Source organism: Micropterus salmoides, unplaced genomic scaffold (assembly GCF_014851395.1).
Source record: "Micropterus salmoides isolate LMB-PRFRI ecotype aquatic unplaced genomic scaffold, ASM1485139v1 Ms_hic_scaffold_3, whole genome shotgun sequence".
NCBI classification, from domain to species: domain Eukaryota; kingdom Metazoa; phylum Chordata; class Actinopteri; order Centrarchiformes; family Centrarchidae; genus Micropterus; species Micropterus salmoides.
In genome coordinates, this window is record NW_024042261.1 from 25,993,745 (window position 1) to 26,018,318 (window position 24,574).

The 24,574-nt window shown below is 40.7% G+C and overlaps 2 protein-coding genes and 1 long non-coding RNA gene across 8 annotated transcripts; 2 read left to right on the forward strand and 1 right to left on the reverse strand.

Moving 5' to 3' along the window:
* The first annotated feature begins 4,038 nt into the window (after positions 1-4,038).
* On the forward strand, positions 4,039-5,049 carry LOC119882866 (P2Y purinoceptor 3-like). Its single transcript, XM_038693175.1, has one exon. The coding sequence runs from the start codon at positions 4,039-4,041 to the stop codon at positions 5,029-5,031; it is 993 nt and encodes a 330-aa protein (XP_038549103.1). The 3' UTR covers positions 5,032-5,049.
* A 76-nt stretch (positions 5,050-5,125) lies between these two features.
* Positions 5,126-19,205, reverse strand: mfsd1 (major facilitator superfamily domain containing 1). Of its 6 annotated transcripts, none has more exons than XM_038693166.1 (17): positions 18,965-19,204; positions 18,698-18,750; positions 18,263-18,375; positions 18,076-18,118; positions 17,872-17,939; positions 17,512-17,620; positions 17,248-17,350; positions 16,608-16,706; positions 16,396-16,507; positions 12,514-12,570; positions 11,912-12,068; positions 11,339-11,436; positions 11,097-11,209; positions 10,949-10,996; positions 9,802-9,868; positions 6,149-6,180; positions 5,126-5,814 (listed from the first exon to the last, which is right to left on the reverse strand). In XM_038693166.1, the coding sequence occupies exons 1-17, from the start codon at positions 19,131-19,133 to the stop codon at positions 5,663-5,665; spliced, it is 1,593 nt and encodes a 530-aa protein (XP_038549094.1). In that variant the 5' UTR covers positions 19,134-19,204; the 3' UTR covers positions 5,126-5,662. The 6 variants fall into 6 exon arrangements, with proteins under 6 accessions (XP_038549094.1, XP_038549095.1, XP_038549096.1 ...); XM_038693167.1 differs by having other exon boundaries at positions 5,235-5,814; positions 6,078-6,180; XM_038693171.1 differs by lacking the exons at positions 5,126-5,814; positions 6,149-6,180 and adding exons at positions 6,324-8,156; positions 9,362-9,363 and having other exon boundaries at positions 9,798-9,868; positions 18,965-19,202.
* LOC119882867 lies at positions 19,195-23,796 on the forward strand. Its single transcript, XR_005440558.1, has 2 exons — positions 19,195-19,322; positions 23,143-23,796. It is a non-coding gene; the product is annotated as an uncharacterized LOC119882867 (long non-coding RNA).
* Positions 23,797-24,574: the final 778 nt, after the last annotated feature.

Genomic DNA, 24,574 nt, shown 5'->3' on the forward strand with positions numbered 1-24,574 from the left:
ATGGACCTAAATATTCCCACAATACACAGACTGCTGCAGTTACACAGTCATCAACACCAGACTGGAGCAGGAGGTGTTAAACCTCCAAGGCGGCTTACATCATGCACACATACAGATGTAATGTTAATTTCATATTTGAAGTACGCTATAGACAGACCTATTTCTTTGAGAGCCATATACAGGTTTTATAGGTATGATTCAAAAGATATGGCTCCCTTATAAGACCCATTTAGAACACCAGGGTTGCACTAGTGATTACTTTCATTATCAGTTTATCTTTTGATATATTTTTCCATTAATGCTTTCATCTAGAAGATTTAAAAAAAACAACTTAGGGTGACATCGTCAAAGTGCTTGTTTTGTCAGACCAACAGCCCATGACTTCAAAGCATTACAGTAACAATGATATAAAAAGAGATAAAGGCATCAACTCCTCACATTTGAGATGCTGGAACAGTCTATTGCTTGACATTTCTACTTGTCGATTCAGTTTCTGCTGATTTCTGCTAACTGCTTAATCACTTCAGGTCTAATGCACACAATGCATGTTTTCAAACCCACATGTTTTGACCTGAAGGTAATGCAGTGAAGAATGGTGAGAGGATGGAAAGAGGGCATATGGGATGTACAATGAGGGAAGCAAGAGGATATAAAGAAGAGGGGGGCCATACGTTTATTCTAAACTGGGGAGAGGAGGAGAAGAGAAAGACATGCCAAGACGTGTGGCAGTGGGTGGGGTGTGATGAGTAGAGATGAAAGAGGTGTGAGAGTGAGAAAATGACCATAGAGTCTATCTATCAAAATGCAAAATGGAGCGCTTGGGACTATTCTGCTGCTATTAACCGATATGAAGCTGCTGTGGTTAACATATGGTGAGGGAGAGAGTGGGAACATGTACACACACACACGTATGCCCATCATCGGCAAGGGTGCTTCTTTCAGTGATCAAAGACTAAGCTCACTCATTTAGACCAAACCAGCCTTCCAGGGCATGGTAATAGGCCCGGATGAAAATGACTACAAAATTATCAGGAGCGTCTGTGTGTGCACTCATGTGTGCGTCTAGGCACGCATCTTTGTGTATATTTTGCAGGAGTTATAGTGCATTTAAATTTTTTAAAAAGGGCATTTAATTTTTTTCTGTGGCATTTTAACGCACGCACGCAGAGGGTATATCTATCTCTTCATCATATGAACGTGGCGGGCCAAGAGACACCTATCTATCTGTCAGTGTGCAGGCTCATCTCACTCCCGCACAGCGCAGGTTATTACGACTCAATTGTGGAGCGTTTGAGTAAGCTGGCACAAACAACACTCAGCACAGCTCTGTCCCACCGGGGGAGAGACGATAATGCACTTCTGAAATATGACACCCTTCCCTGGCACCACACTCCTGCTATGTACATCCCGCTATGTATTACAGCACGCCATATCTATTTCTGACTCCCACGGTTTGTGTTCAGGTGCACAGATGCTGCCCTTTCCTATGATACATGGTCTGAATGACACCAGTGTATTGGATTTCTGCTCCTGTTGAGCAAAAACACAAGTTCATTAAAAAAGGTGGCATAGTGGGACATGCATGGTATTGATGAATGACATCAAGATTCAAGCTGCTGTGTCAACAATATCACCTGTACGGTATATTTCATGCTTAACCCCATTACATGTGACCCCCTTTGGCATGCTGTTTAAATAAGCTCTGTGTAAAATGGTTAGCAACACGGGCCTGTGGCCGTAAAATTCAGCTGTCCCATTGATTATGGGGTAATACATGGATAGATTAATGTGTTTCTCAGGGGGTTCATGCCTCAACAATTAATCTGAATCACTCACAAAGACACAGCCTGTGAAACAGTCTCCATATCCAATAACCTGCATTTCTATCCTCATATTTCACACGCCAATTACTGGTTAGTCCTTTACCAAGCTTCTTCGTGTCGTCCTCTGCAGTCTTATGTGGACCTCCTCTGACATGGCGTCTCACTCAGTTAAGCTGGATCAATTTGGAAATGTAATTTTTGGGAAAGCTATAATGAAATTTAACTGTCAGGTGGTACAGAAGAAACCGATTGGAACCAATCTGGAGTCAAAATGAGAGAGTTTAGGTGAACAAGATTGTGTGTGTGTGTGTGTGTGTGTGTGTGTGCGCGCGTTGGGGGGTGGGGGGTTGCACCATCATAATATATTGCAGAGGTAGTCAAACGCTGTGATGGAACAGTGCTTTCAGAGCTCACACACTCAATATCCCCAGCCGCCGATAATGCGCAACACTACATCACTGCCATTAAATATTCAGAAGCTCAATACTACCAGGTGAACTTGTGCACCTGCGCTCAACCAAGCACACAAAGGAAATATCATACTTCTGTTGAAGATGATTCCACTGATATATATTATGGACACAATTCAGCCACTCTCCTCAAACCAGCTGTCTGAGTTTTAAAATCATATATTTTATCTATGCACGAGCTCTGGTCTCAACTTGAAGAGGAGAACATGCCAACTCAGTCAGCTGAGCAGTTCAGCTGCTGAAACTGAAGTAATATATAGGAGGAGGTGCAACATGTAGTATTAATGAGACCTTTTCAGCTGCTGCCATTACAAAATCTTTAAGTGACCTCAAGCCAACAAGAAAAGGCAATTTCCCAAAACATGTTGAATGTAGTCAACTGTGTCATTTAAATGGGTGAATAAGGGAAGTGAAATTCAAAGCAGTTAAGGTGACTACATGGAAGGGGAGAGAATGAGTTTTGGTAATACAGCAGTTTTCACTGTCCATGGTGCTGATACTTCTCTGTTGTCTCTCCAGCTGCAAAAAACACTGGGGAATAGTTGCCTAAGCAGGGTCATACTGCAGAGAAACATCTCTTTAAATGTGATGTGGGCTATGGGCTCCTTTTTCCCCCTTAGGAAACTTTGCTTCTGAGCAGTATAAGCATCAACTTACTGCCTTCCAAAAAAAGATCAGAAAGTGAATTACATCATTGCTGACATGTTCCCTCACCAACAGAGAAGATACCATCATCCATGAGCAATATTTATCCAGAGAAGTATATACAATTCAGTTTACAGCAAAGACATAGTCTAATAGACTGTAATCGCCCTCTCTTCTGAATGCCTCTTACCAGGTTATTAATGCACAGAGCAAGGTGTTTCCTCTCCCGAGCCCCAACCACACTCCCGCTGCGCAGCCTCGCCTCCTCTCCCTGGTACATGCTTCTGGAAGGACACCGCTCAAAGTTAAAACACAAAAACTCTCCAAATATGATATATGCTGTAAACCCTCAATATTTGACCAGTCTGTTCTCGTCTCTGTCCAGCCGCAGAGAGTGCCGTTATGCAGGATTTTATCACTCACCAGTGCATGTCGAAGCAGCCTGTACTGAAGCTTCTCATTTAAATCCTAAATAAACATACATGAATGATGAGTCGGTGGATGTGACACTAACCTGTATGTGCCGTTCCTCAGCATGACGAGCTATCTCTTTCTCCGCAGTCAGACAGAGATGAAGTGAACACTTTGAGTCGGAGCAGCCAGAGAGAGACCAGACTTGGAAAATGCTCGCAGCCAATGGGACACTGAGCGTGTGTGCCTTTTTATACAGCGTCCAACGCCCGCGTGTTGACGGTGTCGTTTAACTTGGCAATCGGCTTTAATCACAGCATTAATTATTCTGCACGCCTTCTCTCTGGGGGGGGGGGGGGGGGGGTCGCATACTCTACAGTATCTCAGCCTATTATGCCAGGCTTTTGAAATGCCTCACTGTGTGCCAATCTATTTGTTCATATCCTAGATATGGCGTTAAATGGTTTACATAACAGAGGTGTGGGCTGGGAACAGGAGGGACGCGCAAGTTGAACAAACACCTGCATTTGGTATTTTTCTGACAACGGACACGTCATCCTTTCAAAGTAGCTGGGGTGAGCTGCAGGCAGGTGAGGTGTCAGGAGAACAGGTCCATTTATTAGGCCTAATTAGGACAAGGTTAAGTGACTGGGCCTCCACATTTTTTTTCAAACCACCTGAGCCGGTGAATGGAGGCCTTCCATATCTGCCCAGTGACTAACTACTACGAAAGGATCCTTCTACCAGTGTCTTACAGCCTTGTGTTTCTGCTGGGCTTGGGTTTGAACTGTGCCCTGCTGTGGCGTGTGTGCTGTCGGACGCGCCGCTGGAGCTGCACAGAGATCTACATGACCAACCTCGCCGTGGCGGATCTCCTCTACGTGCTGGCCTTGCCCCCTCTCATCATCAGCAATTCCATGAGCGGCCTGTGGCCTTTCGGCAACATCATCTGCAAAACAGTCAGATTTTTCTTTTTTGTCAACCTCCACTGTAGCATGATGTTTCTTACCTGCGTCAGCGTGCACCGTTTCCTTGGGGTGTGCTTCCCTATCGTCGCTGTGCGCCTCAGGACTAAAAAACTTGCCCTCTTTGCGTCGGGCTCTGTTTGGATCCTGGCCACCGCTGAGATATTACCGACACTGGTCTTTGCGCACACGGGTGTGATTAACAACATGACTGTGTGCTTTGAAATGACAAACCCTGGACAATTTAAGGTTTACTTCCCCTATGGGCTGTTTTTAGCTATAGTGGGTTTTCTGATACCATTCATGGTCGTTATCACCTGCTACTTCTCCATTATGAAGGTGCTTTATTGTAGGGCCGCGGACAGCATCTCTAATGCCAGGATAGCTCGTATGCGCAACAAGTCCCTGTACACCCTCTTAATTGTGTTCCTCATGTTTGTGGTATGTTTTGTGCCATATCACATTATTCGGACAGTCTACTTGTTTGTGAGGGTCTACATGCCCGGAGACTGTCGTCTTCTGAACGTGGTCATGATCTCCTTCAATGTCTGTAAGCCCCTGGCCAGTTTTAACTGCTGCGCAAACCCTCTCCTCTACTTTTTGGGCACTGATCGTCACCGTCAGAAGCTGCGGGCCTGTTGGTGGAGGAGGAAGAAGAGAGTGCAACCCAGCGTGTGTCTGGTGGATGTAGGCAGCATAAACAGGAGCGCAGGGTAGAAAGCGTCCATCAGAGGTCTCATGATGGGTGGCTTTCATCATGAGTCAGTGGGCAGTTATAACACCAACAACCAACATTGTTTTTGATAACTCGTTTTATTATTTTAAATTAAAGAATATGTATTTGCTTACATTCAACAAGTCACTGACTTGCGATGAGTACTTTGTACACTGATTTATTCTAACTAACAACCTATAACACCTGAAGGAAAAAGAAAATGAAGGAAGTAACTCATACTGCAAATGCTGAGCCTGCTAAAGGCTATTATAAAGGTTATTAAAAAGCAATGATACTGTGGCCAGGGGTGACATTAAACATTTGAGGGAATTGGTGCCCTCTGTTGTTTGCAAAGGGTTGAGTCTCTAAAACAGCATCAAGGCACCATAAAGCATCAGCCCAATTTGATATGATACAGTCTCCCAGAAAAGAAAATACTTCTGTTGTGTTCTTTTCTATAAAAAGACACAACACCTCAAGTGTGACACAAATAGAAAATAACTTAAGATCCAAAAATAATCCCTGTGGTGATAATAATTAGTCAATGAACAGATACCCTTTCTAAATACCTGGAACAACTGTCATGTGAAGGTTAAAAATACCTTGAAGGTAAAAAGTGCTACAACATTTTGTTCAAAAAAAAAAAAAGGGGACACTGTTGTGCATACTTGTCTGGAGCCACAGACCTAAAGTGTTGGGAGGAGCAGACAGCTGAATGAACGGCATCATTTCAGAACACTCCTGTGGGCAAGTGATGACAGATGGGTACTGCAGTGGTCTGGGAGCTGAGAGCAGAGAGGAAAAGAAAGATTAAGTGAAGACCACAGTTGAAGTGAAAGTTACTTTAATTATAGTGTAGCAGTAAAATCAACCCCTCTGTCCTTCTTTTGAAGAAAAAAAAAAAATAAAAAAAAAGGATATCCCAGTGTCAAGATTACAGGCTCAAAGAATTCATAAATAGATTTCTGTTTGGCTTATGTCTAATTGTTAAGTGGTATGTGTGCATGTGTGCGTGCATGCATTTATGCATGCATTTATGCATGCATACCTGCGCGCCCAGCCTGGAGAGGTACCAGTTGCGCAAGTCAAAAGAAGACATGGGTGCTATAGTACACTCACCCTCTGTCAGCTTACAGGGTTGCCTTTTAATCCTGCAGGGATAATAACGTAGCCATCTTTATCAATTCTACAGCCAACACTAACATGAGCACTGGCACAGCTATATTAATGTTACCAACAGGATTAATCGCCCACAGTCTGTTGCTAAACCCTGCAGAAGAAAAAAAAGCTTGAATGCTTTCAAAAAATGTGTTTAATTGTCATTATTCCATGAACAATCTGGTATTAAATGTGAAGTGATTTTCCTTCCAATTTCGTCATCTTTGATTGTACAATGGCTCTTCTGTAATTTCTCTATGGTATAAGTTTTTGTACACAGCTCAACAGTCAACACATGGTAGTTTAACACAAATATTCTCAGTTAGGCAAAGACTACGTATGACACTGTGGTCATTGTAATGTGCAATCACAACATTGTAACTTCAATGCTACTGACCGTCTTCTTACATGTTGGGCCTTTTCCTTGAAGAGTAACTTAACGCCAGACTGAATAGCAGACCACACGCAGCATCACTGATAGGTGTGGTCAGAAGTGTGCTCTTATGCATCACTACAAATGATGTCACAGTGTACTGACACACCATAGAGTACATTTGCGCATCACTGCAGCAAGTTAAACTATGGGAGGTCAGAAATGACAAGGTTTTCAGAGGGTATCCAAGGAAGGTTAAAATCAAGGGGAACTGGACTTGGTTGAAGATACCTGAAGACATTTCGCCTCTCATTCAAGGGGCTTCTTCAGTTCTGGTTCAGGGGGTGTTTAGTTACTCTTAACATTTTGATGGCAAATTTGCCCAACTGAGGTAGTGAATTTTTAATCACCCGCTGGCTGTCTACGACCCTGATAGGGAGACAGGGAGACAAAAACCTGTCCACATTACTGGAATGGTGAGAGTTAAACAGAGTGCCTGAATATTTTTGTCTCACCGTTCAGATGAAGCAACAATTTGTGGCAGTTCTTACAAGTTAGTTACCTGAGCTTGATAAATGAGCAAAACACAGTCTACAAAACATGATTTATATGTGGAAATGATTCTTTAAAAGGTCATACAAATAAAACAGTTTATAAAAAGTTTAAAATTGTGAATATCATTACACGGGTCAATGCGTTCAAAAGGGTGCCTTCCTCTTTTTCTTATCATTATACTAATGTACCTTCTGATGATGCAGAAACTAAATTTTTAAGAAGCACCGAAACCAGTGAAGAGCAGATAAAGGAATTAAGAAAAATAATAATTGAGCAATAAAGATATAAACAATAAAAAGTTAGCTTTTTAAGATTATCCACCATAAAAGGTCAATGACGCATATGATTAAAATTGAATATGAACTTACTCTGCCTAAAGAGTCCAGTGAGGAAAATTTTGGTTGGCAATTATTGTGAATGCTGACAAATGACATGCACATAAATGAACTGCTGAGTTGTCTGCAATAAGGCAAGTAACAGAGTCCTGCTGAAAACAATTTGTAAAAAAACAAACACATCCACAAATTTACCTCTATATACATATAAAATAACTGAATTAATATAGGAATCCTATATTGTGAGTTTCATTAGCATGTAATAAAATTGAGCGCTATTTACCAAAGATATAGGCTCTTTTTCACATCTTCTGATGAAAATTTAAAATAGTTAAAACACTTTGGAAGCATCTCAACTTTCTTTCTGTAACTTACAAAACTTCATGCTGAAGTTCGGCACACGCACAAGAGTCAGTAGGGGGTGGATATTGGAGGAGATGAAGTCAGAACAGCGGAGTCCAAACTGAGATGTGTCTTTTGTCGGTGTCCTGGCAGGGACATTCTAAGCTATTAATAAAGAGTTGCTTATATAATTGCCAGGGCCAGACCATCAGTTCTGGTGGGAAGGGCCACAGATGACAGCACTGGGCGAAGTCAGTATCACATCCCTGCCCCATGGCAGTTGATTGACAGCTCAAGGGTGGACAGTGCAGCCTGCTGGCTCTGAAGCCCAGGACTATGTGTGTTCCATCAGCATCATCATCATCTGGAAAATATCAGTTACAGGACGGACCAGAAAATTTTAGTTCCCTTTTTCACACAGCATAAACCATATATAATAGGGGTGTCATGATTTTGATTCTAAATTGAAAAGTGTTCAAAATGAGCTTTCAATTTCAACCTTTGAAATCATAAGCAGGATCGACAATACTCACAGTATCTTTTTAAAAGAAAATTTGAAAACGTAAATGACAGTTGTCAGGACACAAAAACAATCATCAGCTGATCTTTACAAATCAAGCCGTCAGTGCTGAAAAAAAAGTTTAAATTAAAAATCGAATTGTGACCTAAAAATCGAAAGTCAACTAATATCGTGGATCGGGAGAACCGTGACACACCTAATATATAACATAAAACAAATCATATGTATACAGATTACACAGGCTAGATATATTAATAGAGAGACAGAGAGATAGACAGTTAATAGATGTAACCTCGAAGCCTGCCCACTGTGATGACTCAATGCCAAGAATGAGAACAGAAAGTAACCATCACAAAATAAACCAACCACATGTGGTGTGCTATTGACATGAGACAGTCAGCATGCATAAATTTGAAAACTGAAACCTAAATAAATGTACTAGCTTGGTCTTCTGATATAAAAAAAACTTTTCCCCCTTCTCGTTGCAGTAAAGGAAGTCACGAACTTCTTTCGGTTATTTATATATATATATATATATATATATATATATATATATATATATATATATATATCAAATGTGATCTAGGTAGTATCTAACGCTCATAAAGTTTTTTGCATGAGCGCTTTGCCATCACCTAAGAAGCTTTTTCTTTTTAAAGTATTTTTGGGGGCTTTTTTGCCTTATGCCTTATGTCTGGCTAACAGAGAGAGGAAACTTGGGAGAGAGACCGGGGATGACATGCAGCAAAGGGCTGCGTGTTGGATTCGACCCTGGGCTGCTGCAGCAAGGACTCATGCATTTGCACATGAGGCACACGCTAGCGGTGAGGTAACTGGTGCCCCACAAGTAAAGCTTTTAAGCAAAAGACAGTGAAACACAGAACAGATAGCGTTCAGTTTTTCTCTTTAAATTTAAATATTCTGGAAATAAATTAACACTGACAGTGATAAGTGACACCCTGTACCAGCAGGGCGATGAGCAGTTTTGCAGTAACAACCATTCAAGAATAAATTAAAAGGCCAATCAGCCAACATATCGCTGACAACACCACTCGTCACATGATCTCATTAAACTCTTGAACCTGGTAAACTGAATAAAATGAAGCATGACTGCAACTCTGCATGTCATGTGGTTGGAGTGTAGAATATGGGACTCAAGACAAATCCATAAAAACGTCACTTAAGAGTCACTTATTATCATATTAAAAATCATGCTCATTATGTTAAACCATTTATTTTTATCTCGATCAGACTAGAACGGATGAGAAAGTATAGCAATTTCAGTAGATTTGGATTAAATTGACTGCAGCAGGTTCAGATAAGGACACATCCAGAGTCAATTAGTACAAGTGTCCCTATCCAAAAAAAACTGCCTGTGCAACTTGATTATGTGAGTGGGTTGCTCATTATGTTTCTGAGATGCTTGTCTAATTGTTGGGTAAGTAGGTGGAAAATCAGTGATGGAGGGTGAAGGGTCAAAACTACTCACTCTGCAGCTGAAGTGGCTTCTTTGTGGAGTTTGGCTCTGGCTGTGGCTGACAGGTTCAAATCACCTCCTGGAGAAAAGAGGAGAAATGAAGACGTGAGTGAGTCTGATGGCAGGGAGATGGGGTGCGCTGAAGAGTGACAGAGTAAAGTGCAGCTATGTCACATGAGAAAAGGAAGAGGAGTAGGGCTGAACAATTAATGAAAATCTTATCCAAATCGCAATATGGCCTGCTGCAATTTTCAAATTGCAGGAGGTGTAATATTTCTTAAAGGCTAAATGTGTGTCAAAAATACCATTTTAAATTAAATATTATCCAATCACTCCATAACCATTTAAATATACTGAACAAAATTATAAACGCAACACGTTAACTTCTGTTTTTGCCCACATTCATCAAGGGCAGAACTCAAAGATGTAAGACTTTCTCTATGTACACAAAAGACCTATTTCTCTCAAATACTGTTCACAAATCTGTCAAAATTTGTTAGGGAGCACTTCTCCTTTGCCGAGATAATCCATCCACCTCACAGGTGTGGCATATCAAGATGCTGATCAGACAGCATGGGTATTGCACAGGTGTGCCTTAGGCTGGCCACAGTAAAAGGCCACTTGAAAATGTGCAGTTCCATCACACAGCACAATGCCATAGATGGCGCAAGTTTGAGGGAGCAATTGGCATGCTGACTGCAGGAACGTCCACCAGAGCTGTTGCCCGTGAATTGAATGTTCATTTCTCTACCATAAGCCATCTCCTAAGGCGTTTCAGAAAATTTGGCAGTACATCCAACCGGCCTCACAACCGGAGACAACGTGTAACCACACCAGGCCAGGACCTCCACATCCAGCATCTTCATCTCCAAGATTGCTGCAACAATCAGTTTGCATAACCAAATAATTTCTGCACAAACTGTCAGGAACTGTCTCAGGGAAGCTCATCTGCATGCTCGTCGTGCGCATCGGGGTCTCGACCCAACTGCAACTTCACACAGCCATTAAAGAGGAGTGGACAACATTCCACAGGCCACAATCAACAACCTGATCAACTCTGAGTGAGGCAAAAGAGGTGGGGACAATATTGAGGTGGAAAGCAGGGAGGAGTGAGAGAAGTGAAGCAGTGGGAGAGTTCAATGCTCCAGTCTTCACTTACCTCTGAGATAATTCACAAAGTACAGCATCACCACTGCTATCAGTGCAACTGCAAGAAAGAAGGGGAACAATGTGGAAAATGACAAAAGTGTCTGACAGGAGTTTCAAAGACTATAATCTCATAAAGCACACAGACGGAAAATACTGACTGCAGATGCAGGCGCAGAAAAACACTTCCAAAAACAGGTACCCTCTGGTGTCTAGGATGCTTCCTGCTGCCATGGCAATGAGAGCGAGTCCCAGGTTCTGGATCGACTGCATGCTGGTGGACAAAGATCAACATCAGTGTCAATAAAAAGTAACAAAAATAACAATTAACAGGCATAACTGATTCTTTTAAATGTGAATATGTATGAAGACCAGTCATAACACTGCCATAACAGGTACATACAAGCCATAGGCCGTCCCCAGCTGATGCTCAGGTACCACAAAGGCCACCATGGGCCACAGTGCACAAGCCAGTAAGGAGTAGGAAACGCCCATCAGGGACTGGAAAACAAGCGAGAACACATATGCTGTTGTTACTTTAAATATTCCAAGGCTCACTAAAGAATTCCTGGGTATGATTTACTACCTAGCTTGTATATTGTATGATAAAACAATAATTTGAATGAGAATACAGATTTAATGTCCTATTCTGGAAACTGAGGAATGGTAAAGAAACGTGTTTGTTTCATTCTTCAAGCATAACCAGTTGATCAATTACATTTTCAAATCCTACTGCTATCCGGTAGGAGATGAATATAGTAGTTTTTTCATTAAATAAAACTACAATTAAGTGTTTTAATTACTTTATATGCAAATATAAATTTTCCCTAGAAACTAAGGCTGTATACAAACCAATGGGATTGCAAAAGTGCAACGATAACTTTAAAGTCACTAAAGAACTTGTATCTACATTCGCTATGACTCAGTTCTTCCACTTTTCATGGAGTACAAAGCAGGGGCGTGCCAGGGGCATTACCATGGCGATCCATGGGTTCCAGAAGGTGAAGGCCAGCATCATGTGAGCGAGGAGTGTGGCGACCACAGCAATCATTACCCAAACCACATTCCTCCCTGTCTTATCAACCACAAAGCCCAGAACTGGAGATGCAGGGGCTGAGATGATGTAGACAATACTGGGAAAGATAGACAACGGCATGAAGAGATCTGTACTGAACATACATCTTTTAAAAAGAAAAACGTAATGAACGGAACCTATGCAAATCTAAAATCCTATCGTGTAGTTTAAAGGTATAGTTAATGACAGAAATCTGAGTGGAGAAAATCTATCTGTAAAGTCAATCCTTATGGGTGTGTGATACCATGTTGTTTGGTTTTACATTATGTGGGATTTTAAAAGGTCTTTTAGCATGTTCCCTGTTTCAGGGAGCTGAATATCTCTAAGCTCAAACGCTGCTGTTGTCACACTGGAAAAGTAATTTGGCCAGTCATCCAATGGAATAAGAAAGAAATGTACCCAACAAAAGAAATGCAAGATAAATCAGCAACTGCAAACTATAATGGTGTTAGTGCATTGAGGGAGATTGGCCTCAACGGCCTATTACACTTGATCCAAGTTACCTGTTGACAGCTCTGGCTTCAGCTGGAGAGAAGTTGAATTTTTCAATGAAGAACACCCTGTAAAAAAACAAAAAACAAATATAGCCCTTTTATATGTGATCATAAGAAAAGGAGATATCATGTTCACGCCTTCGGCAGGTGGCTCTCATACTTCCATACATTGTTTTCTGCCTCATTTGCATAACAACTATTTGCGCTGTAAGCACCGGCCCTCTGTGGAAAAACCATGTCAGTTGCCAAGTGATTTGAGTGTGTCTTTCAGTGACTGAAAGGCAGGTTGTGATAGCTTCAATTGGTTTCTTTCACTGCAAACCCATTTGTCAAACCTCTTTCCATCTCTGACTCCCTCTTTTGTTCGATGACAACATAGCATTGTGAGGTTGCACTGTTGAATCTTTCTTCAGACACAGGCACTGTACCGATTTAATAGAGCTTCTCTATTTAATTCATACCACACAATTTAGCCACAATACCATCTTGTTTGTGAAGTGAATTCTATTTACCAAGATACTTTCATCAAGTACCCAAACAAATATGCTGCACCATAATTTCAGCATGTGAAGCCCCTACTGTTTTTCCAGAATTTGTATGTGGTTAAGGCATCTGTCAATTTTCTCTGTTGATGGTTGGTAGACAAATCAGAAACTTTGGTGGTAAGTGGCAGAAATTGGGGAAGAAAATGTCAGAAATGTTAAAATCTTACACATTAAAAAGAATAGTGACGTGATTTTTTTTTTATTATTGTCAACAAATCAACAATTAATTGATCCTACTAACAAGTAGCCTTTTGTCTGTGTGTCCAAAGCCTGATATATCTTGTACCCTGTACAAGACCTCTATTGTACAAAAAATACATAAACTCATTAATGAGGCACACTGTTGCACTGGGTGACAGGTTCCTTCATAACAATAAACATGGGCACTGTTGCTGTTGTTGTTTTCTGAATACCACATACACAGTCCTGCTGCCATACAAAGAATACTCACAAAAGCACCACATGTGTAGTAATTCGCATTTGACAACAGTCTACACAATCTTCTTCTGTTTGAGCTGTGTTTTCTATAAACTACAAAACCCAGCTGAAATGATATATACAGACAGGGTACAGAAGTCAAAAAGCATTTGTGGTTATGGTGTTATTGTGGGATTTGCTGACATTACAAAAATACACTCACTTTATTAGGTACACCTTGCTAGTACCAGGTTAGCCTTCAGAACTGCCTTAATTCTTTGTGGCATACTTTCAACAAAGTGTTGGAAACATTCCTCAGAGACTTTGGTCCATATTGACAGGATAGCATCACACAGTTGCTGCAGATTTGTTGGCTGTACATCCATGATGCGAATCTCTCGTTCCACCACATCCCAGTGGTTCTCTATTAGACTGAGATCTGGTGAGTGTGGTGGCCAGTGGAGTACAGTGAACACATTGTCATGTCTGAGATGATTTGAGCTTTGTGACATAGTGCATTATCCTGCTGGAAGTAGTCATCAGAAGATGGGTACATTGTGGCCATAAAGGGATGAACATGGTCAGCAACAATACTCAGGGAGGCTGTTGCATTTAAACGATTGTCATTTGGTTCTAAGGGGCCCAAAGTGTGCCAAGAAAATATCCCCCACACAATTACACCACCACCACCAGCCTGAACCGTTGATACAAGGCAGGATGGATCCAAGATTTCATGTTGTTTACACCAAATTCTGACCCACCCATCTGAATGTCGCAGCTGAAATCGGGACCAGACAAAGTTTCTCCAATCTTCTATTGTCTAATTTTGGCGAGCCTGTGCGAATTGTAGCCTCAGTTTCCTGTTCTTAGCTGACAGGACAGGTACCCGGAATGGTCTTATGCTGGTGTAGCCCATCTGCTTCAAGGCTCGATGTGTTGTGTGTTCAGAGATGGTATTCTGCATACCTTGGTTGTGATGAGTGGTTATTTGAGTTACTGTTGCCTTTCTGTCATCTTGTCTACCCATTGTCGTCTGACCTCAGACATCAACAAGGCATTTTTGTCCACCCAACTGCCACTCACTGGATATTTTCTCTTTTTCGGACCATGCCAAGTTCAAAGTCACTTAAATTACCTTTCTTCCCCATTCTGATTCTCAGTTGGAACTTCAGCAAGTTGTCTTGACCACGTCTACTTGCCTAAATGTATTGAGTTGCTGCCATGTGATTGGCTGATTAGCTACTTGTGTAAACAAGCAACTGAACAATGACAACAACTGTAACTATTGAAGTGGCCAGTGAGTGTATTTTATTATATTATATACTTGCTGGCCACCTTATTAGGCACACCTGGACAATCTAATGCAGTCCAATACAACTGTTCTGCCAGTCTACTACCAAGTCTACTTTTATGATTTCTATAACGTTCACTATTTGTTGACACTGACATAGAGGAGTTTATTCAGTACTGTATGTGTTAGCGTTAATGTCATAGTGTCAGTGGTGGTGTTGTACTGTAATGCATCGTGTATGTAAAAAGGGATGGCAAAACATTTTTAAGAGTTCATATGCTCATTTTCAGGTTTAAAATCTTATTTAGGGGTTGTACCAGAATAGGTTTACATGGTTTCATTTTCAAAAAACACCATATATTTTGTCACATAATTTTAGCTATGGAGTGATACATCTCACCTCTACAAGATCTTTGTTGGGAGTTGTACATGCGCAGTTCCTAATTAAGGACTACTAGCCAATCAGAAGAGTAGGGCGGGTAGTGAGAAGCCGGTAAACACAGCTTTGGTTCCAGCTGTATATCCCCTTACCATCTTAGCAACATAGACTGGAGCAAGAGTTTCAGAGGGGTGAGTTATTAATTTGTAACAAATGTATCTTTCATCCATAAAGTTTTAACTGAGCTCTGTCTCTACATCACAGTAACAACTTTATGTCCATTGACTGCCTGGAGGGTAGCTAGTGTTTGGAAGGGAGAGGAGAGGCAGCAGGCGGATGTCTTGGTTTTTCCACCGGTGTTTTTGAGGGCGTTGGATAAGCCGCTTGGTGAGCGTTATGACGCGCATTTGGCCATGTTGTCACACGGATCAAAGGGAAAAGGCTGGACTACAAACTAACTATTTTCAGGAAGTTCAGAGCAGTGTTTTCTGTGGGAGATGGGAACTCCTTTTGGGGTGGACTGTGGGCTTTTTCAATTTGCAAACCTATTACATGCACAAAAAAGGTATATAACTCAACGAAGGAGGGAAAAAACCAAAAAGCATAATATGAACTCTTTAAACATCTCTCAAATTAATGTAGTCCAGTACAACACCACTTTTAAATAGGACTTCAATAATATGTCACCAAAAAATTTAACTGAGCTTTGTAGATATTGTGGCAGGACTGTTGTATTGGATTGCCTTAGTTTGTACAGGTGTATCTACACTGGTTTCTTGAACATGACAATGAGTTCCAATGGCACCCACAGTAACCAGATCTCAATCCAATAGAGCCCCTTTGGGATATGGTGGAACTGGAGATACACATCATGGCTGTGCAGCCGACAAATCTGCAGCAACTGCGTGATGCTATCATGTCAGTATGGACCAAAGTCTCAGAGGAATGTTTCCAGCACCTTGTTGAAAGTATGCCACGAGGAAATAAGGCAATTCTGAAGGCAAAGGGGGGTCCAACCCGGTAGCAAGGTGTGCCTAATAAAGTGGCCGGTGAGTTTAAATACAAGATAATATAATAAATAACTTTTTAAAAAAGATACTTTTTAATAGGAAACATGTATCGCCATATAACCCTTGCATAGCCTTGATCTAAAAACCACTGGCCAATTCTAAGCATCAAAGTGCATTTAGAATAAGTAAAACATAGAAATTAATACCACTAGGCACTGATATGTGAGATGGCATTGATGTAATACTCACTGTCCCAGTCCAATGAAGGGGAAAATGGCGACATAGTAGCCCACACAAATGATGAAGATGAGCCAGAGGGGGAAGGAGAAGTCTTTCACGTCTGTCAGCTTGATCACCTCACCTAATATGCAATATAAACATACACATGCAGCTCAGATTCAGAGCATTTTTTTCCTTTAATAAAAAAAAACAAAACAAACACCTGATCTTAGAATCAATACCTGTTTTGCCTTCTTCTTTGTGGAGGATCTTTTCTGCTCTTTTGTCAAGGAATGCCAACACCAAGGCACAGATTAGTGAAAACAGGCAGGTTACAGAAGCTGAGGAGCGAAAAAAGGAAGTATGTAAGAAAGTAAGGAAATGTAAGTTACAGTAAAACTTTGGTGATAAGATTATCAAGGAGTTCAAATTTGGATGCATGGCGACTGCTGACTGATTCTATTGTTAACATGAATTTATCTCAAGTGGTCACACATTAAGTTTAGATAAAGTTCTGTCACACTGGCAGAAGAAATGAGCTATAAAAGAAAACATACAACTGCAAGGTGTGAAAAAGCAGGAGCAATTTTAGCATAACTAAGAAGTGGAGAAAATAAGAACTGACACTTCATCTAACTCATGTGACTCATGTGTAGCAGCCAGCAGCACTTTTAGTTCTCTATATCACTTCTCTCTATCACACAGTCACTCTGCTGGCTGTTATGTGAGATCATTAATTGCAGAGAAATGATCTAGTATCTCCAGCGGAGACAGAGATACAGCACATGTAACCTGAGTCTTAATATTTAACACTTGCCAATTTCAAGTCTGCTTGAGTGAAGCACATGCCCTCAGCTAAAGCAAAAAGCGTATAATATTCACCTATCATGAGTGATGCGCCTAGTGTGGTGTGTCCTGGAGAGCCAACCAGGGCTGCGACTTTGTTGTACACCCAGCCCATGATGTTCATGTTCACTGTGCTGCCCTTGAGACATGTGGAGAGCAGGGTGAATTGACTTGAGGCATATCAATAACTGCATCAATGACATGTATTCTGTGTAGTAGGCCCATTCATCATGGTTACAGTTAAGAAAAGCATTAACATGTAATTTAAAAGGCCTCATGTTCTGTTAGAAATCTCCTTACCAGTCGAGCCATGCTCAGCTGAAGGCCAAACACCAGATTGAGCTCCTTTCCTTTGAACCAGTTGACTGCATAGGTGTTCTGGGCCACAGCCAAGGACTCCCCTCCAATACTACCCAGAAAAAGAAAACATCTGATAGTATAAGATCCACCTGAGCAGCAGATGGTCCGTGACAAAATTTGGGACAGATTAGGCTGAGTATTGGACATTTGATGCGGGTTCCGATATTCTAGGTTGAATTTTGACTATCCTGTTGAAAGATACCCAATGTGTGGTGATATCATACATATGGTGTGTAAATTTGATTGATTATGTTGGTAAAATGTATAAGTTTTAACACAATGGAGAAATTATTCTCTCACCCAAATATAAAACGTCCAACTTCCATCAGCCAGAAATGATTGACCAAAGCTCCAGTAGCAAATATTACCTGTGCCGAGCAGAAAAGATCAAATACAACCATTTAATCAATATTCATTTTCTGTGCCTATTGATTGAAAAACAAGTAGCAATTATATTCTCTGACACAGAATACCTTTCACATCTAGATTTCAAAGTAAACCCACCTGTCCAACACAAACAAAGAGGGAAAAGATGATGGTTCCCAGCCTATAAAAAACAATATGAAAGATAAAACTGCCCAAGATGACAAGCACAAAAACTATGCAACTCTTTCACTTTTGCTTATGGCGAATATAAATAATAAACACATACTGAACTCAAAATAGATGGTTACTTTGTTAATATTTGTACCTGATGCCAAAAACCCTGTCAAGCAGAAATCCCCCAAAGAAGCAGAGAACCACATTGGGCCAAGAGTACCAGGCATACAGCTGCATGAACTTTGCAGTGTTCAGGTTCAGATCCTGGTACAGTCAGGGAGGAAGGACATCAGATTCTTGTCAGTCACTTCAACTGTTTTGGTTTAAATTTTCATTGTTGAAAAATCTAGGTGTGAAACACAGGATATTTTGTGTGGACTTGAAATTATATCCTTTAATGGCAGCACTTAGGCTCATTTGACTGTTCTGGTTGGATTATTATGCAGATTTCACTCTACGCATAGATGCTTCCCTAAATGCAAAAGTCTAACTTCTGTGTAAAATAATGGGGGGCTGTGTTTAAGCCTGGGGTGGTATAACGTTATTATTCTGGTGTACAACTTTGCATTTAAAGATGATGGATTACCTGGATGACTTGAGTTTGAAGTGCAGCTGGGTTGTCATAACAGAAGTAGCTTCCTGGAACAAATTAACTAACGTTACATTAACTGACCACATATATTTCTTTTAAGTTACACGAGCCACGATGGGCAACAACTCTTCTCTTTGTCCATGCCAGCAACACGACAAACTTTCTTTTAACCAAATGTAACTTATCGTAGTCCACACATTTGCGCAATAACCATTCAGGATGCTGAGGGGAAGTAGGAAGTTAGGGATTTTTGCTGCTCACCGAATCCCAAGAAGCACATGAATGTCAGGACAACCACTCGGTGCAGCAGGTGGCTGGGGTCGCAGATGGCCGGCATCGGTCTGCCGGGTCCTCTGTCTGTCTGTCTGCCGGTGGACGAGCCCTCGTCCTCATCTCCCAACAGACTCCGCCGCTCTTCGTAGTCCGCCATGTTCGTTTGTTTGGAATTTGCTGGGGGAAAAGTCGACGGCAGCGAGGAGCAGCGTAGACCGATCACATGACCCGGCCCTGGGCAGGTCACGTGGCGTTAGCCTTGAGAGAGCAGCACATCCGGGTACTGGGTGGAAGCAGCCCCTCTAATTTGTCAGGTGGTGAAAGCAAATTCCGAGTTCTTTGCCAGGTCAGTAGTATGCAATAAGAAAACCGTATTACCTTTTAGCTATTAGGAGCCCAAATCCTATGGCCAGTTAGGCAGGTTTGTCATGGTTTATCGACGTCGCTATATAGAAAAATAGTAAAGTAATGCGTAATGCGTCCTTTCAATCTGCCTCTAATGTGGATGAAACTGGCATACCGTGTAACGTTATACAACTACTTTTGTTGAATCTCCAAGTAATGTTTTTCTGACACTTGTCACTTATCTGTCGTTAAGACACTTTATTTTGCTGTCTTTGTAGCCTTTTCACTGTGACGTTAACTTACTGTAAACTAATTACATTGCTGTGGTAACGAAGTGGAACTATTAGATATTTCATAGCTGTTTATGGTTATTAAACGACTTTTTACCACGAGCAGAGAAGTAGAAAACGGGTCGGTTTTTGCCCATTTCCCACTCAACATTAATGGTGTTTACATGGTTCATTAGTAAAAAGGTAGATCAGCTCAATTTATATGAATTATTATTAAAATTAAAATACTCTGGTGGTATTAAGAGTGGAATGACTGTTAAACCAAACAAATGCTATAAGCAGGTGTTATATGTTAGGGCTGCCTTTTTTGACAGTAAAAACTTACACATAACTTGCTTTGATCTACAGGCACAATCGCACACAAATAATTTACCAGCAGGGCTCTCCGCTAACCTTTTTCCCAAGGAGCACATGTGCAGGAGCACACAAAGAAATTTAGGAGCACAGTGAAAAATGTTCAAGTAACACAGAGTTTAACAAACTATTTATTATATACATATTTATACTACCTGTGTGTGTTCCTTCTCTTTGTGTTCAACTATGGTGTGAAACCATTAGAGGACTATGAAGACCTTTGTATCTGGACACTCAGCATCTGCCTTAATAATTTGTCAAAGCATTTCAAAATATTGAAACAGATATTTTGAAAACAGCTTTTAAAACACTGATCATTCATCACAAAAATCTTTACTATGATTGGTGCTTGTGTAGTTTTTGAACCAGGGACGGATTCACGATACACCAGCAGCACCCACACAACCCACACCAAATGTAAATAAGACTACTGACCAGTATTACAATCACTTTAGTAAAACAGATGTAAAACAGAACAAGGGGAGCTAGGAGCACATACTGGCATCAAGAGCCTCTGCAGTGGAAAGATGCAGATTTCCACTGTAGAGGCTCTTTCACACAACATGGAGGAGAAACTAGTTTAAATGAGTGTAATTAGTATTTATATAATAGTATTAGATAAAACTATTGGTTAGCCAAAGCTATCGTGTCATGTAATCTAAAATCACACAAGTTCTCAATTGGCCGACAGGAGGCACCTGTGTAAAGACCACCCAATTGTCAGTGACATAGAGTTTTGTCAAACACCCCTGATATTTTTTGGCCTATTGTGCTTATAAAATGTTTGTCCATCAAAAAATAATCTAACTTTGCATGTTCAGGTTTTGAAAAGTGGGAAAGTATGATTTACCTAATGTGGGACAGTACAAAAAAGTGTAGAGGGGCATGGTTTGTGGGACAAAAATGTTTTTTACAGGGTTTTAGTGGTCTTATGCACTATTAGAATGCTGTACTACGTGTTTATGGTCATGGGAAATTGTTATTGTTATTGGGGATGGTGGTCTGAAGGCTTTTGGTGGGGTGTGTGTGAAGGGAGTAGATCTCTTTAAATGAAAAAAACAGCTCTTAATTTAAAAAAACAATAAAACCGATACACTTAATTTTATGCATCTAATGATTAATTCATTTAAATGTATTTCAAATCACAATGGCAAAGCAGAAAAAGACAGGGAGAGATTTTCAGATGCAGAGCAAGATGCAGAAAAAAGGACGAGTGAAAAGGCAGGATTAAAGGCATTGTTTGTGTTGTGAAGTAAAATAAACTAGAGTCAGGAATTCTGATTGTGCATTTAACTCTTTTCTATCTGCACAACATAACACAGGCCTGTGTCAACAGTTGCTTAATGTCTTTGTCATAATTGCATCAAAACTATCATATGATATATACATATTATTAGTTGATGTTCAGTTATTAATGTTTCATTCATCCATAACCAAGCGAGTTACTAACTTATTTAATATTCTACATGAGTAAAGGTTATTTTTTACAATCTACTTTCAGTGTCCCACATTAGGGACACACCTGTCCCACATTACCAAGTCACTGATGGTCTCAAAGAATTTGCACTAAGAGCACCAATATGTCTGTCATTTCCTTTAGGAATGTGTTATCTGTATTTTCTCTTTTGATTTGATTAGGACACATCCTGAGGTTTTTAAAATGGTATTGGGTGTTGATTTAGTACATTGGGTTCACATCACAATATGCCACAGAAGTCTGAAAAACAATAAATGTCCCACATTAGGGCAATTCACTGTATTTATTCCAGTTGGACAAAACAGCAGTTTCATGTTTTCATTCATTAAATCCTTGTGCAAGAAAAATGGCCTAAATTTGTCTCTTAATTTGTTAAAGCTACTATCTCATCAATAATCAGAACCATTCATGCAGGAAAGTTTACTGTAGCACGTTAATGTCCCGCCCCATCCAGGCTGTGATTGGTCAGTAAAATTGATGAGCACATCGATTTTATGAAAAGTGGAACACGTTTCAACAAAAGGCACCTGGTATAGCTCAATATCCAGCTCGCCAAACCCACAAACCTCTTTATCTTCTCCCTTCTGTCTTCTGTCTCACCGCTCCAGTTGATGACGCTGCATCTGTCTTTGTTTTTATAACGAGTAGCTCAAGCGGCCACGGAGCGACCCGCCCACTGGTAACTCACCCGGTGCTCCGATGACTAGCTGGCTTTATTCCTGCCAGAGTTTCAATAACTCTCATACACCAGTTTTGCGTCGCATCCTGCAAGCTACTCGGGGCGTTTATTTATTTATTTTTTTTAACTATTAGCACTGCGTCGGAGGCGAGGGGATTATGGTAGATTGTAGTTACCCACACATTGTGCTCGTACATCATTTTCCCGGTTCGCACGTATTGATTTTTAGGGGCATATGCGAGCAAAATGGTCGCACTGTAGAGCCCTGACCAGGTAACGTTAACATCATTAACTAATCTGTGATGAAGGAGCCTTCACTGATGGGTCCATTTACCATTTTCATCCTCTAGTAATGGCCTGAAGCCACCTCTTATTTCACTGTCCAAAATGCGACTCATCAGCTTTTAGACATGGTGACTGTAGTTTTTGGCCGTGCCATTTTTACAGCGCTTGTTTGTTTTTGGTTTTGGTTTTCTACTACAAAGTGGACGTGGTTCTGACTATAGCAAAGTGACGTGCGCTTGTTTATGTCGGCGCGTGCCTGCCGAGAAGTTCAAGCACCACACGGAAAAGGCGCACAGCGAAAGCCTCAAGTTTATTGATTTCTGAGTAGACTGATGGTTAAAAACAGAGATGGCACTGTTTAACAGGAAAACGGTTTTAAAAATGACTCATCTGATAAGAGATTATATCTCGTAATTATAAGGAAATACAAGATAAAAATACTTTAATCTCCTGGGGAAAGGAACCAGCAATTTAATAGTTTGTGTTGACTTTTGTAGACTTAATGACAGATTTTACACATCAAACTCCCTACTTAAGGAATATATATATAAAAAAGTTGTTGGTATAAAACCTTTTGTGTAGTGCAGCCAGTGTCAGGGAAACAGCCATAATGTTAAGCATTAGAGTACTCAAACCGTTACTGTTAAAATGTTAACATATTTTCCTGTTCCATTTGTTGCTACAAAAAAAGAAAATCCCTAACACATTTACACTATTTCTTTCCTACTTCCTAAAGGGTAGCTGCATTCAAATGGGAGGGATCAAGTCCTGCAGTTGTGTTAGTGCTCATGTCAACTCGTGAGATGGCAGAGATGACAGCCTTTAGGTCATGGAAATAAGTATCTAAGCATTGACCTAGTTAACTGGTTTCCTGATGTTCTGTAAACTATACTAGCCAGTGGTTTTTTTTCTTCATAGAGGCAGCTGTGCTAATATGCCTTTACCCAGTTCACTGTCAAATTGTTTGTAACCAAAAGGCTGCACAGGTGCCAGTGGTCAGGTACACTATTTACCTTCATGCACTTTAAATAATTTAACGTCTCTTTTTTTTGCAGTTGAATTGCAAAAAAAATTACATGTTGTTCTCAGTAAGTAATGCTGTAGCGTACAGGTTTTCACCTTTTAGTTTACTACATTATTTTCAAGCTGAAAGCTTTCTTTTGTATTATGGTATGGCTCAGTCTTACTGCATTTCTCTGTTCAAGCGGGAACAAGTAGACATTTTCAGCTATCTCTGAATGCACTATTTGGCTTTTCTCTCTACTTTGACTTTATGAATGTCAAAGTTAAGTCTACTTTGTTTTTGCATGTTGTTCTTTTTGTACCTGTTATGATCTATAATGTAAATCCTCCATTTCAAATAAAGTGTTTGTTTGAGAAAAGTGAGGTACGCCTGTTCCGTTTCTTGCTTGTTTTTCGGTTACTGGAAGTTTGAACAACGGCTGACTTTTTTGACCTAAAGCTTAAATCTAAGCTCTAATAAGCTGCCTATAAGCCATTTCCCTGGGGCGTCTTGGCATGAAATTGTTTTTAAACCTCTGCTGATTGGCATCACTGACTTGACAGTTTTCCCTGACATGCAAGCGGTACCACCTTGTTTCATTAGGTCATCCAGTTATATGAAACTGTCAGCACCCACCTGTACCTGCCTCCAATTTATCTGGCTCTTTTCTATCCCCAACTTGTGTCTGTGCATACTGCTTGGCTACACTATCTCCAGGGTTTATTTAATTTTCATGAATGTCCTATAGAATTTCTCATAATTCACTACTGTGGGGTCATCTGTCAGAGGATTTAATCTGAGGGTGACGAACGGTCCTTCCCCTGGCTGCAGTCACCGCTCCGACCGCTCTGTAGCTCATTAATTTCCTGCCCAAATATCAGCTTCTGTCGTAGCCAACAGTGGGATGGAGGATGATCATATTTCATTATTACATTAATCAGACCCACATGCAGACATGATTGTAAATCAGGCCGGAGGTGACATTAATCCTGCAGAACCAGTTTGTGAATATCCTGAAACCCGGCTTCGAATTGTTGCGGTGGTGGAAAAAGTCAATATATTCTAGTTAATTTTTTTTCTACTCTTGTTCAATTCAAAAATTAATTACTTAGTGACACTACTGCAATATTGTGAAACACTTTATGCCCTATTTGCAAATGCTTGC